General features: G+C 39.9%; 1 protein-coding gene across 2 annotated transcripts; it reads left to right on the top strand.

Annotated features, from left to right (window-relative positions):
* The first annotated feature begins 16 nt into the window (after positions 1–16).
* trip10b (thyroid hormone receptor interactor 10b) lies at positions 17–13,818 on the top strand. 2 transcript variants are annotated; one of them, XM_052126145.1, is made up of 15 exons: positions 17–235; positions 1,964–2,079; positions 2,466–2,519; positions 3,841–3,988; positions 4,146–4,208; positions 8,175–8,279; positions 9,324–9,452; positions 9,537–9,683; positions 10,623–10,781; positions 10,949–10,972; positions 11,392–11,501; positions 12,688–12,820; positions 12,909–12,958; positions 13,054–13,163; positions 13,311–13,818. In XM_052126145.1, the coding sequence occupies exons 1-15, from the start codon at positions 212–214 to the stop codon at positions 13,451–13,453; spliced, it is 1,515 nt and encodes a 504-aa protein (XP_051982105.1). In that variant the 5' UTR covers positions 17–211; the 3' UTR covers positions 13,454–13,818. The 2 variants fall into 2 exon arrangements, with proteins under 2 accessions (XP_051982105.1, XP_051982106.1); XM_052126146.1 differs by having other exon boundaries at positions 13,251–13,399.
* Positions 13,819–13,861: the final 43 nt, after the last annotated feature.

Raw genomic sequence — 13,861 nt, 5'->3', positions numbered from 1 at the left:
ATGACGTCATGAAAGTCAGGTGTAGTTCAGACGCAGATGAGAATATCACACACTTCTCTTCACTGTAAGGATTAATTTATCCGATAAACGATAGATGATCGTGTTTCATAAGACGAAGGGTTACATCCACCATATTTACTGAAGTTTCTGAGAGAAAACCTTCTACTGGGGTTCCATGTCTTGTGTTCATTGAGCGTCTGCAGTAAAGAACATGGATTGGGGTTCAGCTCTGTGGGTAAGTTTGAGTTTCTCCCTTTCTGTGTTTTTACATTGATGAAGTTTGAAGCGTTTATTGATCGATCTGTTACAATAGTATTACTTCAGTACACTTTCTATGATGAACATGTTTTTAATGACTAAGTTCAACGTCATTTTTGACATTTTTCTGGGGCTTGAAGTAAAAAATGTCACGTGGTGTAATTGTCAGATACAGTAAATAAAAAATCTAATTAAAAGCTGAAATTTAAAACCTAAAAGAAATGTTGGCATGATTAGTGCAAAATTATCTTTAAAAATCAGCATAAAATGCAGTGAAACAAATTTGACTTAAAATATGAATATTTTATGATTAATGAAACCGAAAATAAAAACATCATATAAAGAGGATCTCTTTACACCCTCAAGACTGTTTATATATATATATATATATATATATATATATATATATATATATATATATATATATATATATATATATATATATATATATCATATCATTCAGATCACCCTGAACAAAATTATTTACTCAATTAGATTTCTTTGTTTAAAAAAAAAAAAAATGGTTAACGCTATAGATGTTTAAGAGTCATTCCTGAAAACCAATAAGGACACTAAGATTACATTTGTACAACCTTGACACGTGTTTTAAACTGAATTTTTAAATGTTTATTTGCCTTGGACAGTCTCAATGTTCTGCAATGTAAAGGGCCATTTTATACTCGTATAAAACTCGTTCCTCTGCGTTCATTCTTTACTTCAGTTGAGATGGCAAGAATTAATAGCAATTTTAATATAAAGTATTCAATTAAAAGTCCACTCTAATGGAGCAATGATCAGCCTACAGGTCATGGTTGGGTCTAAGGGGAGGCTGGGGGGGGATCTAGGGCTAGTACTAGATCTTAGTACCAGTCCTGGTATAGCTTTAAATTACATCTATTAAGAAATTAATTATGTTTCCACAGCACTGATTTTTATGTATTATTATGTTATATGTTTTTAAACCATGTTACTAGTTTCATCACTATTTCCCAGCATTGAGCTGTTAATAGTAATGGCCCGATCAGTTCAGGTTAAACTGGTTTAGGGGAGTGCTGGTGTCTCTTATACAGTAGAATTGATACTCAAGTTTGGGATTGTCCCAGAACAGATCATCAGACAATCCCCATTCCTTTCAACTGATTACTGGACCAACAAGAACACTCGCCTTTCTGGTCAACTCTATACAGTGGGGTCGAAATGTCAGACCAGAGTAAAAAATCAGGGATTCAAAATCTAATTTTAACCTGGAAATAAACGGGACGTTTTAGGATTTTGCTAAATTTTAAACAAAACGTTACGCCGTAAAATAAAAAAATGCAAAACAGCATCCCAGTATAGTAAGTGTGATATACGGTTGTGTGTGTGTTGCATGAATTTGTGCTTTTACGCTGAAGACAACTGTATCATGTGACCCATCAGTCCGTCTTGTAGTGTGAAGTGGATTGACCTGCAAAGCGAGTTTTATTGTGTGCACGTGGGAGAAAGTGCTGTTAATATACAAGCTGTAACATACACTGTCACACCTTTAATACAGAGAGCTCAATGTCCCACACCCAGCCTGTGGCTCTAAAAATGGCATTTACAACCCATTTTACTTCAGTAATGTGATTGGTTTTAAGCTAAAACGTATTTACCATAAGACCAGGAAAATGAATGAAGAAAGTTGATTTTGAGGTTGGCTTTAAGTGTGTATGTGTGTTTGCAGGACCAGCATGACGTGATTGAGAGACACACACAGAGTGGACTGGATCTACTGGAGCGATATGTGAAGTTTGTCAAAGAGAGAGCGGACATTGAGCAGAATTATGCCAAACAGCTCAGGTAAGACGCTCACTGTGTGTTAGTGTGTTCATACAGGAGGAAGAAAGCATTTTTCAGGATTAAACGGGGGCAGTACTAGGACGTAATTTGATTGGGGGGCAGGGGGTCAGGCATTTTGATCTTTAGGTTGGACAGCTGTTTATCTCTTTGGCACCAGAGGTGCTCTTCCTTGATCATTTGGGTTGGGTTTGGGTTGATCCCCCTGTATTGTGTTTCATCATTGGTCCTGGGGGCGTCAGAAGTTTCAGAGGACACAAGAGAAATCTAGGGGGGTAGCACCCACCTCAGAGACCTGGCCATGATATTGTGTGTGTGTGTGTGTGTGTGTGTGTGTGTGTGTGTGTGTGTGTGTGTGTGTGTGTGTGTGTGTGTTTGTCTATCTGCAGGAATCTCTGTAAGAAACATTCCAGACGAGGCAGCAAAGAAGATCAGGACACAAAGTGAGTCCACCAGCTCTCAAACAATCGATTGATCATTAGCCATACGTGATATAAGGCTGCATAACAATTTGCATACTACCATACTGGTTGCTGTTGCTCAACTGGTAGAACATTGTGCTAGCAACAACAAAATCATGGGTTCGAATCCCAGGTAAAGGAGTTTGTGACAGTTCTCGGTCTGCTTTTTCAATTGGTTTAAAACGGCTATAAGATAAAAATCAGTTTTAAGCTGCGTACACACTGCCAGCGACTTTGTCGCTGCAGGTCGCCAGTGTCTGGCGGTGAAGTCGCTAGTGGGCGTTCCCACTACTGGTTGCCTAGTAACGTTTATAAATGACATTCACGGATGCCATTCCATTGCTGTTGACAGCGAATCTCTTTTCTTGCCACTAAAAACATTTTGGAGGGAAAAGACTAAATATAAATGGAATCAGTACATAAAATGCTTTATATCAAAGATGAATGAGAAACCAGGCGTGCTGTTTGCCATAGCGGCTGTTTATCTGCGGCGAAAATGCAAATGCCGGTCTGTCTGGGTCCATAAAATCCCTGCGATCTCAGATACACCTTTCCACGCAGTATCTTTCTTAAAAATGTCCTTGTACGTGGGAAGAGACATATCATAGAGCACTGGAAAATTGCTAACAGCAAGAATTAGCCTTTCATCCATCTTTCCGTTACTGCTGAGAGAGAGAGAGAGAGAGAGAGAGAGAGAGAGAGAAGGATCACGTGAGCTCTCCCGTCTTCTCTCCTATTGGCTGTCGCTTCCGTTAGTCACTCCAAAGTCGAACTTTTCTCAACTTTGTCGCGTCGCTGGACACGCCCACATCTAGCGCCAACGGTCGAGACAGCTCGTGTCGCCAGAAGTCGCTGTGCTCGCATTGAAAATGAATGGGATGGAGCCGCTGTCGCGCGCGATGTCGCTGGCAGTGTGTACGCACCTTCAATGGTAATAAATGTGTCTTGGTGCTAACACTTAAATACAAACAGGTGCAAGATGCAATTTCATGATGTGATGGTATGTTTCAGTTCTGATGTGCTTATGAACACAGGCTTAGTATAAGGTCCAAACGTTATTGAAAACTCATTGATTTCGCTAGATTTACGCCTCTCATTCACACTAGAGCAGCGTTTTCCTCCATTACATACTGAGTATTTTGAAAATGCTCTCCATGACCACATATTCTGGAAAACAATGATGTTAGGAAACTGAAAAGAAGAGTTTTCAATTGAAAACAGATTTGATTTGGAAGTGCCCAAGTATGACTCCCATCCCAGAATAAACCAATCAGACTCTGGTTTGTTTACTTGTGTGTAACAGATTAACCGATCAGCAAGCGTTTCAGGATGTGCTGAATGAGCTGAATGAGTATGCAGGTCAGAGAGAGCTGCTGTCAGAGAACATGACGGTGACCATCTGTGCGGATCTCATCAAAAGTCTCCAGGAACTCCGACTGGAACGCAAAATTGTAAGAGACGAGAGTGAATGATGAATTATTGTGATTCTGTAATCTGCTTCATACTGTCATAATTTACATGTAAAAATGCAGAATATGTTTATGAGGTTTTACCTTTTTAAAATCTTTGAGATCTTGATTGTAAAGCTCTTTTTTTTTTCTATTTTAGTGTCTCTCGGATATTAAGAAGGCTCAACAAAACCTTGACATTTTTTTCAAACATCTTGAGCTTGTAAGTGTGTGTGTGTCTCTGTGTGTGTCTCTGTGTGTGTGTGTGTCTCTGTGTGTGTCTCTGTGTGTGTCTGTGTGTGTGTCTGTGTCTGTGTGTGTGTGTGTGTGTGTGTGTGTGTGTGTGTCTGTGTGTGTGTGTGTGTGTGTGTGTGTGTCTCTGTGTGTGTGTGTGTCTCTGTGTGTGTGTCTGTGTGTGTGTGTGTGTGTGTGTGTGTGTGTGTGTGTGTGTGTGTGTCTGTGTGTCTGTGAGTGTGTGAGAGAGAGAGAATATGTGACCATCTCCATTCAATCAAAGTCAAAGTGCTTTTTTTTGTTTTTTTGTGACGTATTGACTCATCATACAGTAACCTCACCAAATGACATTTATATTTAATTACTGAGGAAGTCGCTGCACTGATTGGATGAATGAGTGATGAAATGTCTTGCATCACTAGAATAACTACTAAACACTCTCTGCTGCATACTTTGAGAATATGAACTATAAACAGTCACCTGGAGAAAATAACATGCGCTGTGTGTATCATATAATACAGATGGATGGATGGATGGGTTTATAGATGGATAGATGTTTTTTTTTTTATTATTGAATGGATGGAAGGATTGGATTACGGATAGATGGATAAGTTTGTTTATGGATGGATGGATGGGTTTATGTATAGATAGATGGATGGATGGGTTGATGGATGGATGGATTGGATTACAGATAGATGGATACATTTATGTATGTATGGATGGATGGAAGGATTGGATTACGGATAGATTGATAAGTTTGTTTATGGATGGATGATGGATGGATGGGTTTATGTATAGATGGATGGATGGGTTGATGTATAGATGGATGGATGGGTTGATGTATAGATGGATGGATGGGTTGATGTATAGATGGATGGATTGATGGGTTTATGGATGGATGGATGGATGGGTTTATGTATAGATGGATGGATGGGTTGATGTATAGATGGATGGATGGATGGGTTTATGAATGGATTTATAGATGGATGAGTTTATGGATAGATGGATGGATGGGTTTATGTATGGATGGATGGATTATGGATATATTGGTTAATAGATGGATGGGTTTATGGATAGATGGATGGATGAGTTTATGGATTGATTGATGGGTTTATGGATGGATGAGTTTATGTATAGATGGATGGATGGGTTGAGGTATGGATGGATGGATGGATGGGTTTATGGATGGATGGATGGGTTGATGGATGGATGGATGGGTTGATGGATGGATGGATGGGTTTATGGATGGATGGATGGGTGGGTTTATGGATGGATGGATGGGTTGATGGATGGATGGATGGATGGATGGGTTTATGGATGGATGGATGGGTTGATGGATGGGTTTATGGATGGATGGATGGGTGGGTTTATGGATGGATGGGTTTATGGATGGATGGATGGATGGGTTTATGGATAGATGGATGGATGGGTTTATGGATTGATTGATGGGTTTATGGTAGGGCTGGGGCGGTATGGATTTTTTCTAACCGCGGTTGAAAAGCAAGATATTCCCGCGGTATAGCGGTAAACCGCATTAAATACATTACATTGGATCAGAGAAGTCGTCCCCGACAGACTTTGGCATCACATCAGAAGTCAGCTTTGATAGACAGACTTTAAATATTGTCACCTACATCCGAAGAAAAAACGAGCACAATTTTAAAGTCACATTTTCATCAAGCAGTAATTTGGCATGAACTAATCACTGTATAGATTTCCTTATTTAAGATTATTCTCAGATACATTCGCATTGAAGATGGGTCAGACATGATTTTGACCACTTTATTAAGTTTTGTTTTGTAGAAAGCCTTTCTTTAACTTAAAATTTCGTTTTGTATAAATTGTATCTTAATTTTAATCACTGTTTCATTAACTAATTGCCTGGAATTAATAAATAAGAAGCAAATATAGCAGACATATAATCAGCAGCAGGACGTGGAAGCGCCGATGCGATCTCTTGCGCGTGAGCTCTCTCATAAATGAACCGAAACTCGCGGCTAGGCCTACTGCCTCACAGACATGAGAAATAAATAGAAATCTTAAAATGCATTTTAAACAAAATTCAAAACAAAATGATAAAATTTTAGGCTACAGTAGCCTAGTAGTCAGGTTTGCCGATGTACGTTACTATTTATTTATTTATTTTTATCCCTGTAGCCAATCGAAACGGACTTCACTGCTGATATTCTGGGGATACAACATAGCCAATAGGCTATAGCCTACTAGGGACTTTAGCCTTTAAAATATCTTTGCTGCATTGGATCAGTCTCCTTTCTAGAACAGCCAAGAGCTTTCTAGCCTCAGGCAGCAGCGCTTTGCATCGCTCAGACCTTAAAACCGCGGATGCGGTTTTGAAAATGTATCAAAAAACGTTGAGTGCGGACAGATGAGTTTTGTGATGCGGATTAAATAATAATAGCCCATCCGCAGCATCTCTAATACAAATGGAATGTTATTATGTGTCATGGAACATTAAGCTCCCCAACTCATGAAAGGTCGGATTTGCTCCATATTTTGATAAGTTTTGTTTAGAAAACCTTGAATCCATGTAGGCTAATATCATTAGACATAATCCATATCATTAGAATCAATGAATCCATGTCATTAGACACAACGAATCCATGTCATTAGACACAACGTGCACACATGTGCAGGCCAATGTTTTTTTTGTTTTTGTTTTTTTGCGGTGACGACGGTGACAAGCTCAGACCCGCGGTTGGAGTCACGTGACCGCGGTAACCGTCCCAGCCCTAGTTTATGGATGGATGGGTTTATGTATGTATAGATGGATGGATGGGTTGAGGTATGGATGGATGGATGGATGGTTGATGGATGGTTGATGGATGGATGGATGGGTTGATGGATGGATGGATGGGTTGATGGATGGATGGATGGGTTTATGGATGGATGGATGGATGGGTTGATGGATGGATGGATGGGTTTATGTATGGATGAGTTTATGGATAGATGGATGGATGGGTTTATGTATGGATGGATGGATTATGGATATATTGGTTAATAGATGGATGGGTTGATGGATGGATGGATTTATGGATGGATGGATGGATTTATGGTTGGATGGATGGATGGGTTTATGGATGGATGGATGGGTTTATGGATGGATGGATGGATTTATGGTTGGATGGATGGATGGATGGGTTTATGGATAGATGGATAGATAGATGGATGGATGGTTTTATGTATGGATGGATGGATGGGTTGAGGTATGGATGGATGGATGGATGGTTGATGGATGGATGGATGGGTTGATGGATGGATGGATGGATGGATGGGTTGATGGATGGATGGATGGGTTTATGGATGGATGGATGGATGGGTTGATGGATGGATGGATGGGTTTATGTATGGATGAGTTTATGGATAGATGGATGGATGGGTTTATGTATGGATGGATGGATTATGGATATATTGGTTAATAGATGGATGGGTTGATGGATGGATGGATGGATTTATGGTTGGATGGATGGATGGATGGGTGGATGGATGGATGGGTTTATGGATGGATGGATGGGTTTATGGATGGATGGATGGATTTATGGTTGGATGGATGGATGGATGGGTTTATGGATGGATGGATGGGTTTATGGATGGATGGATGGATTTATGGATGGATGGATGGATTTATGGTTGGATGGATGGATGGATGGGTTTATGGATAGATAGATAGATAGATAGATGGATGGATGGTTTTATGTATAGATGGATGGATGGATGGGTTTATGGATGGATGGATGGATAGATGGATGGGTTGATGGATGGACAATGGATGAATGAATGGATCAGTTTATGGATGGATGAGTTTAAGGATAGATGGATGATGGATACGTTTATGAATGAATTAATCGGTTTATGGATGGATGAGTTTAGGGATAGATGGATTCATGGATGGATGGGTTTTATGGATGGATTAATTTTTTGACTGATCTTTACTCAGAGTAAAAGGCGTTTTGAGAAGGAATGGAAAGAAGCAGAAAAGACAATTCAACAAACAGAGAAAATCCAGCTGGACACCAACTCAACTAAAGCAGATGTGGAAAAGGTACTCACAACAATATGAAAAATAAGAAAAAGCCATGAACATTCAAAATGTGTGTGCAGGATTCAAATTGATCACACCTAATTCTTGATGTAAATAAAGGAACTGCACACAGTATCTATGTTTCCATCAATGATTTTTATGCACATTTTGGGATATCACATAAAAACTACAGGATGGAAACACCAAAAAATGATAGCTCTCTTGAGGTGGATAAATTTTTTTATTTGATAAGAAGAAATGCGCATAAACTATGATGGAAACACATTGACCAAATAAATTCCTATTGAATTTGTTAGGAATAAAAGATGGCATCAAAAAGGTCATGTGACTGAAACATTCTGAAATGTTGCTCTGGTCATCCTGAAATAACGGTGTCTAGAAAATCCAAATCCTACAAGTGTAAAGAGCAAAGAAGTCGAAAACAAACAAGTTGTATTGACACTTTTGAAAATATCTTATAGATCCGTGCGGTGTAGTCATAAGGATGGATGAACGCACATATATAGTGTTCTGATGTGTGAGACACGCTGTCGCTCCCAAACATGAGACTTAAGTTCTTTACAGCGTTTGTTTGCGTGCTCTAAACCGCCAGTATTATATTAATAAAACGCAGTGTGTACAATTTCCCTGGAAGTGATGATTTCATCTTTTGAACACCCTTGGATGGAAACTTGTATACTCTTTAAATTTTGTACTTTAAGTCTGAGGAAGAGCTGAATGGCTTGAAATGTTGACTTTTTATGGGTGTTGGGTGTAGTGATGACGTTACTTAAACCAGTCTAAGGCGGTCAGCTGATTTTCGATGATCAAACAGTCTGGAAAAATAAAAAACACACACCTAGAAAACTTCCATGAAGAGTCAACGTTTTGGGCCTCACAAATACAACAAAACAAGTACACGCACACTATACACACAAACCACACACATCATCATTTGGCCTTTAGTTTGTACATTGATGCTATTTGTGACATTTGCACTTGTATTTATTTATTGTGTGTGTGTGTGTGTGTGTGTGTGTGTGTGTGTGTGTGTGTGTGTGGTAGGCCAAACAGCAGGCACACTTGCGGACACATATTGCAGACGAGTGTAAGAATGAATACGCTGTACAACTCCAGAGGTACAACAAGGAGCAAAACCAGTTTTATCATTCCGAAATTCCTGATGTATTCAAGGTGAGTCATAATTAGAACTGAAAGTTTTAAAGTCTGTCTGGAATCTCATGTCGACTGACTCCGCCCCACGTCTGTCAATCACAGAAGCTACAGGAAATGGAGGAGCGACGCATCAGGATGTTGGCGGATGGTTACGTGCAGTTCTCTGAAACTGAAAAGAAGATCCTGCCAAACATCAGCAAGTGTTTAGACACAATCAGCACCACAGGGAGGAACATCAATGAGAAACAGGTGTGAGCAAATCATTGTTAAATGTATGGCAGTATTCACTTTACTCCGTTGTCCTCTGACTAAAACGCCATATCACTTCAGTTAACGAAAGTAACGTTGTTGATGATAATGTGCAACCCTGATCACTCCGATGTCTATTTGGTGTGTGTTTACATCTGGAAGACGTATGTGTTAGGTTGTTTGCTCATCTGCAGGACGTCTATTAAGACGTTTCCTCTCGGATGTTAATAAGACCCTCAGCAGATGTCTTAGAGACGATTATGATCTAGATTGTTTGTAAATCAGATGTTTAACATCTCAAAGATGTACGTGTGCTATCTTAGAAAGTGACATTTCAATATACAATGTAACAGGACACGCTTTAACACCATATATTTATAATTTAGAAAAATGCATAAACTGTAAATGAGTTAACCATGAATCAAACAAGTGACCAAACGGGCATGACCAATCTCTCTACTGGCTGAATGGAAACGGGCGCACGTGACAGATTTGTAAAATTGGCAATAGTTATTACATAAACATTTAAATGAACAACAATGTATTTCATATCAAGCCAATTTTGAATGTATCGCTTGCATGCAAATTAAACTACGAGGTGATCCGAGAAGAATAAAAACAGACAAATTGTGTTGCTGGTCACAAACATATTGATCAGGCAGTTCAAGTTAGTCGCGCTTGCAATCCGCTGACACTCACCTGTCACATTGTTTCACATGGATTTGTAACAGAATTCGGAGCGATTTGTTGCTGGCAGGTTTTGATTCGTTCTGTCCAAGCAAACTGCATGAATGGGTGAGGGGTTTGCCAAAGATTGTTTGATCAGATGAAAATACATGACTTGGTTACAAATATTTATACAAAATGTATTTTTCATCCCTGGTGTGTTACTAAAGGAAATCTCTATCTAACATTAGCACTGCATGTGTGTTTCTGAAGGAAACTATGGCTCTTATAGAGCAGTATAAAACAGGTTTGACGCCCCCTGCTGACGTGGAGTTTGAAGATTACAGTCAAGGAGTCAAACCAGCCGCCAATGAGAACGCTCCTCACCTACCCAAAGTCCGCATCAAACAGTTGTTCCACAAGAAAAACAAGGTACACACACACATGCACACACACACACACACATGCACATGCACACACACACACACACACACACATGCCCCTTGAGCATCTCGCCGCTTGTCATTGTCAGTCCACTCTTATACTGCATGTGAGAATATCTGAAGGATTTGACGGAGCATTTGTGTTTGTTTCTCCAGGCAACCTCTCCTGATAAAACCATGGTACAGTGAGGACCTTTATTCTCTACAGAACACATTTACATTCAACTATTTCAATATCATTGATTAATGCTTTGTGAATTATTAATAGTTAATATTTGTACTTGTTTAATAACTATTGATAATTAATTTGATATTGTTTTTATACTTTTACAGATTTAATACTACTTAATTATTAATACATATTTTTATTTTTTATTTAATAATAATAATAATTATACTTTTATATTATACTATATTTGTATATAATTATTACTAATATTATTGTTTATTAATTATTTATTGATAAATGTAATATTCTTTCATTTTGAAGATCGGTGATTATTTTTAAGAAGTTTACAATAAATAACGTGTGTGTGTGTGTGTGTGTGTGTGCTTGTGCGCGTGTGTGTGTGTGTGTGTGTGTGTGTGTGTGTGTGTAGCCCTCTCCGATGAAGGATCTCTCTCGTCTTCCTCCAGATAAGAGAAGGAAATGTTTGCAGGAGAAGATTGATAATGTAAATAAAGAGCTGCAGATAGAGTCGGAACAAAGGTACACGGCTGTGAGATGCTCAGCATAGATAAAAATACTTCAAAATAAAATTATTATTTGCCGTGTACAATTCACATTCAGCTGATGAGACAAAACATTATGACCACTCACAGGTGAAGTGAATAACGTTGATCATCACAGGTCAAGGTCTGGGTAGATTAGATGGTAAGCGAACAATCAGTTCTCAGTGAACGTGTTGAATGCAGGAGTGAAGACCTGAGCGACTTTCACAAGGGCTGAATTGTTATGACCAGACAACTGGGTCAGAGCATCTCTGAAACTGCTTGTGGGGTGCTCCCGATTAGTAGTGGTGAGTATCTACCAAAAGTGGTCCAAGGAGGGAGGAAGCCACAAACCAGCGACAGGGTGTCGGGTGCCCAAGGCTCAATGATGTATGAAGGCAACGAGGGCTATCCCGTCTTGTCCGAACTGACAGGAGGTCTACTGTGGCATGAGTCACTGTAATAATGGTTACAGGATGAATGTGTCACAACACACAATGCATCTCATCCTGCTGCTGTATGGGGCTGTGTTGCCACAGACCGGTCAGAGTGCCCATGTTGACCCTTGTGCACCATCGAAAGCACCTACAATGGGCACGCAAGCATTGGAACTGGACCTTGGAGCAATGGAAGAAGGTTGCCTGGTCCGGTTACCTGGGGTAGTGATGGCAGCAGGATGCACTGTGGGAAGACGACAAGCCGGTGGAGGGAGTGTGATGCTCTGGGCAATGATCTGGGAATCTCTGGGTAACTAAACATCCTTGCAGGCCAGGTACACCCCTTCATGTCAGTGGTTTTCCCTGATGGCAGTGATGCCTCTTTCAGCAGGATAATCCCACACTGCACTTCCTCAGGAATGGTTTGAGGAACATGATGAAGAGTTCAAGGTGTTGCCCTGCCCTCCAAATTCCTCAGATCTCAATCTGATTGAGCATCTGTGGAATGTGCTGGACCAACAAGTCCGATCCATGGCGGGACTTGAAGGATCTGCTGCTGATGTCTTGGTGCCAGATACACACAGGACACCTTCAGAGGTCTTATATAGTCCTCGGTGGGTCGGCTCCGTTTTAGCAGCACACGGAGGACCAACAATATATTAGGCAGGTGGTCATAATGTTTTGGCACATCAGTGTAATGCATTTTACATTAGTAAGTGTGTGTGTGTGTGTGTGTGTGTGTGTCAGTGAGGCTCTGATGAAGATGAAGGGAGTTTATGAACAGAATTCTCAGCTTGGTGATCCGTCCAGTCTTCAGCCTCAGATCATACAAACTGCTCATAACATTGCCAAACTGAGAGGAGAACTCAACAAATATCAGGTACACACACTCGGAAAGACACGTGTGCATGTATACACTCATAAATAAATAAATAAATAAATAGTGTGTTTATGTTGTGTGTTTGTAGGCACAGTTAAGTGAAGTTGGGGGAGGAACATTCATACAGAATCCGAGCAGGTTTGTCCATGAGCACAACAGTTATTGCCTCTGAGGAAACTCATTAATTTCATTTGTCATGGTTTAATGCCCTGTGTAATGTGTGTTTACATAAGTGAGTCCAGCGTGTCTCTGTCCGATGAAAATATCTATGAATGTGGTTTTGATGAGGACTTTGACGTTGATGTGCCCATTGGTCAGTGCAAAGCACTCTACAGCTATGATGGTGAGCTCATTGTAATAATCTGTCGATCACAATGATGCACTGCAAAACAACATTTCCTCAAACTTTCTAATGTACTTCTTTCTAAAGATAGGACTTATTTCAGAGGGTTATCGTCTGAGCACGAGTCTTAATTGCTGATGTGTTCAGGTGGCAGTGACGGTGCCGTGTGCATGCAGGTGGGCGAACAGCTGAGCTTGATGGAGGAAGATCACGGCGATGGCTGGGTCAGAGTTCAGAAGGCAAATGGAGACGTGGGATACGTGCCCGCGAGCTACATCCAGATCATCTGATTCTAAATGATCCGATTCCTTTATCTACAAAATCATGATGAAACCTTCAATATATTCTGATTTCATTTCTTCTGTGCCTTCAGCAGCGACCCGTCCATCATTTGAGATGTTTTAACATATTGGAAATGAATGCGTCTGATCTGTGGTCACATGACCTGGAAGGGGGAGTTTGCAGTTTTGACTTGATGTAAATTCGTATTTAATTTGCTTTAGTTTTGAGATTTTTGTCATCTTGTTTTATTTGTGGTGTTTGTGTGTGTTGGGAGTCAGATGTCCATGACCGATATTTTGGTGCGTTTGAAAGAAAAGTCACATGTACTAGCAGCTTACAGCAATATTTATATCATAGATGCAGTCTATTAATAAATGAAATATTAAATGTTTAGTCTCCAGCCTTTTTTCTGCTAC

Source organism: Xyrauchen texanus, chromosome 5, assembly GCF_025860055.1.
Source record: "Xyrauchen texanus isolate HMW12.3.18 chromosome 5, RBS_HiC_50CHRs, whole genome shotgun sequence".
Lineage (NCBI taxonomy): Eukaryota > Metazoa > Chordata > Actinopteri > Cypriniformes > Catostomidae > Xyrauchen > Xyrauchen texanus.
The sequence above is the reverse complement of the archived record's forward strand: the minus strand, read 5'-3'. Positions and strand labels throughout refer to the sequence as shown.

Bases quoted from the DNA above. Each gene is read 5' to 3' on its own strand.
- trip10b (XM_052126145.1), top strand. From the start codon at position 212: ATGGATTGGGGTTCAGCTCTGTGG. The intron at 236-1,963 runs GTAAGTTTGAGT...GTGTGTTTGCAG, and splicing joins ATTGGGGTTCAGCTCTGTGG to GACCAGCATGACGTGATTGA. The intron at 10,973-11,391 runs GTACAGTGAGGA...GTGTGTGTGTAG, and splicing joins CCTCTCCTGATAAAACCATG to CCCTCTCCGATGAAGGATCT.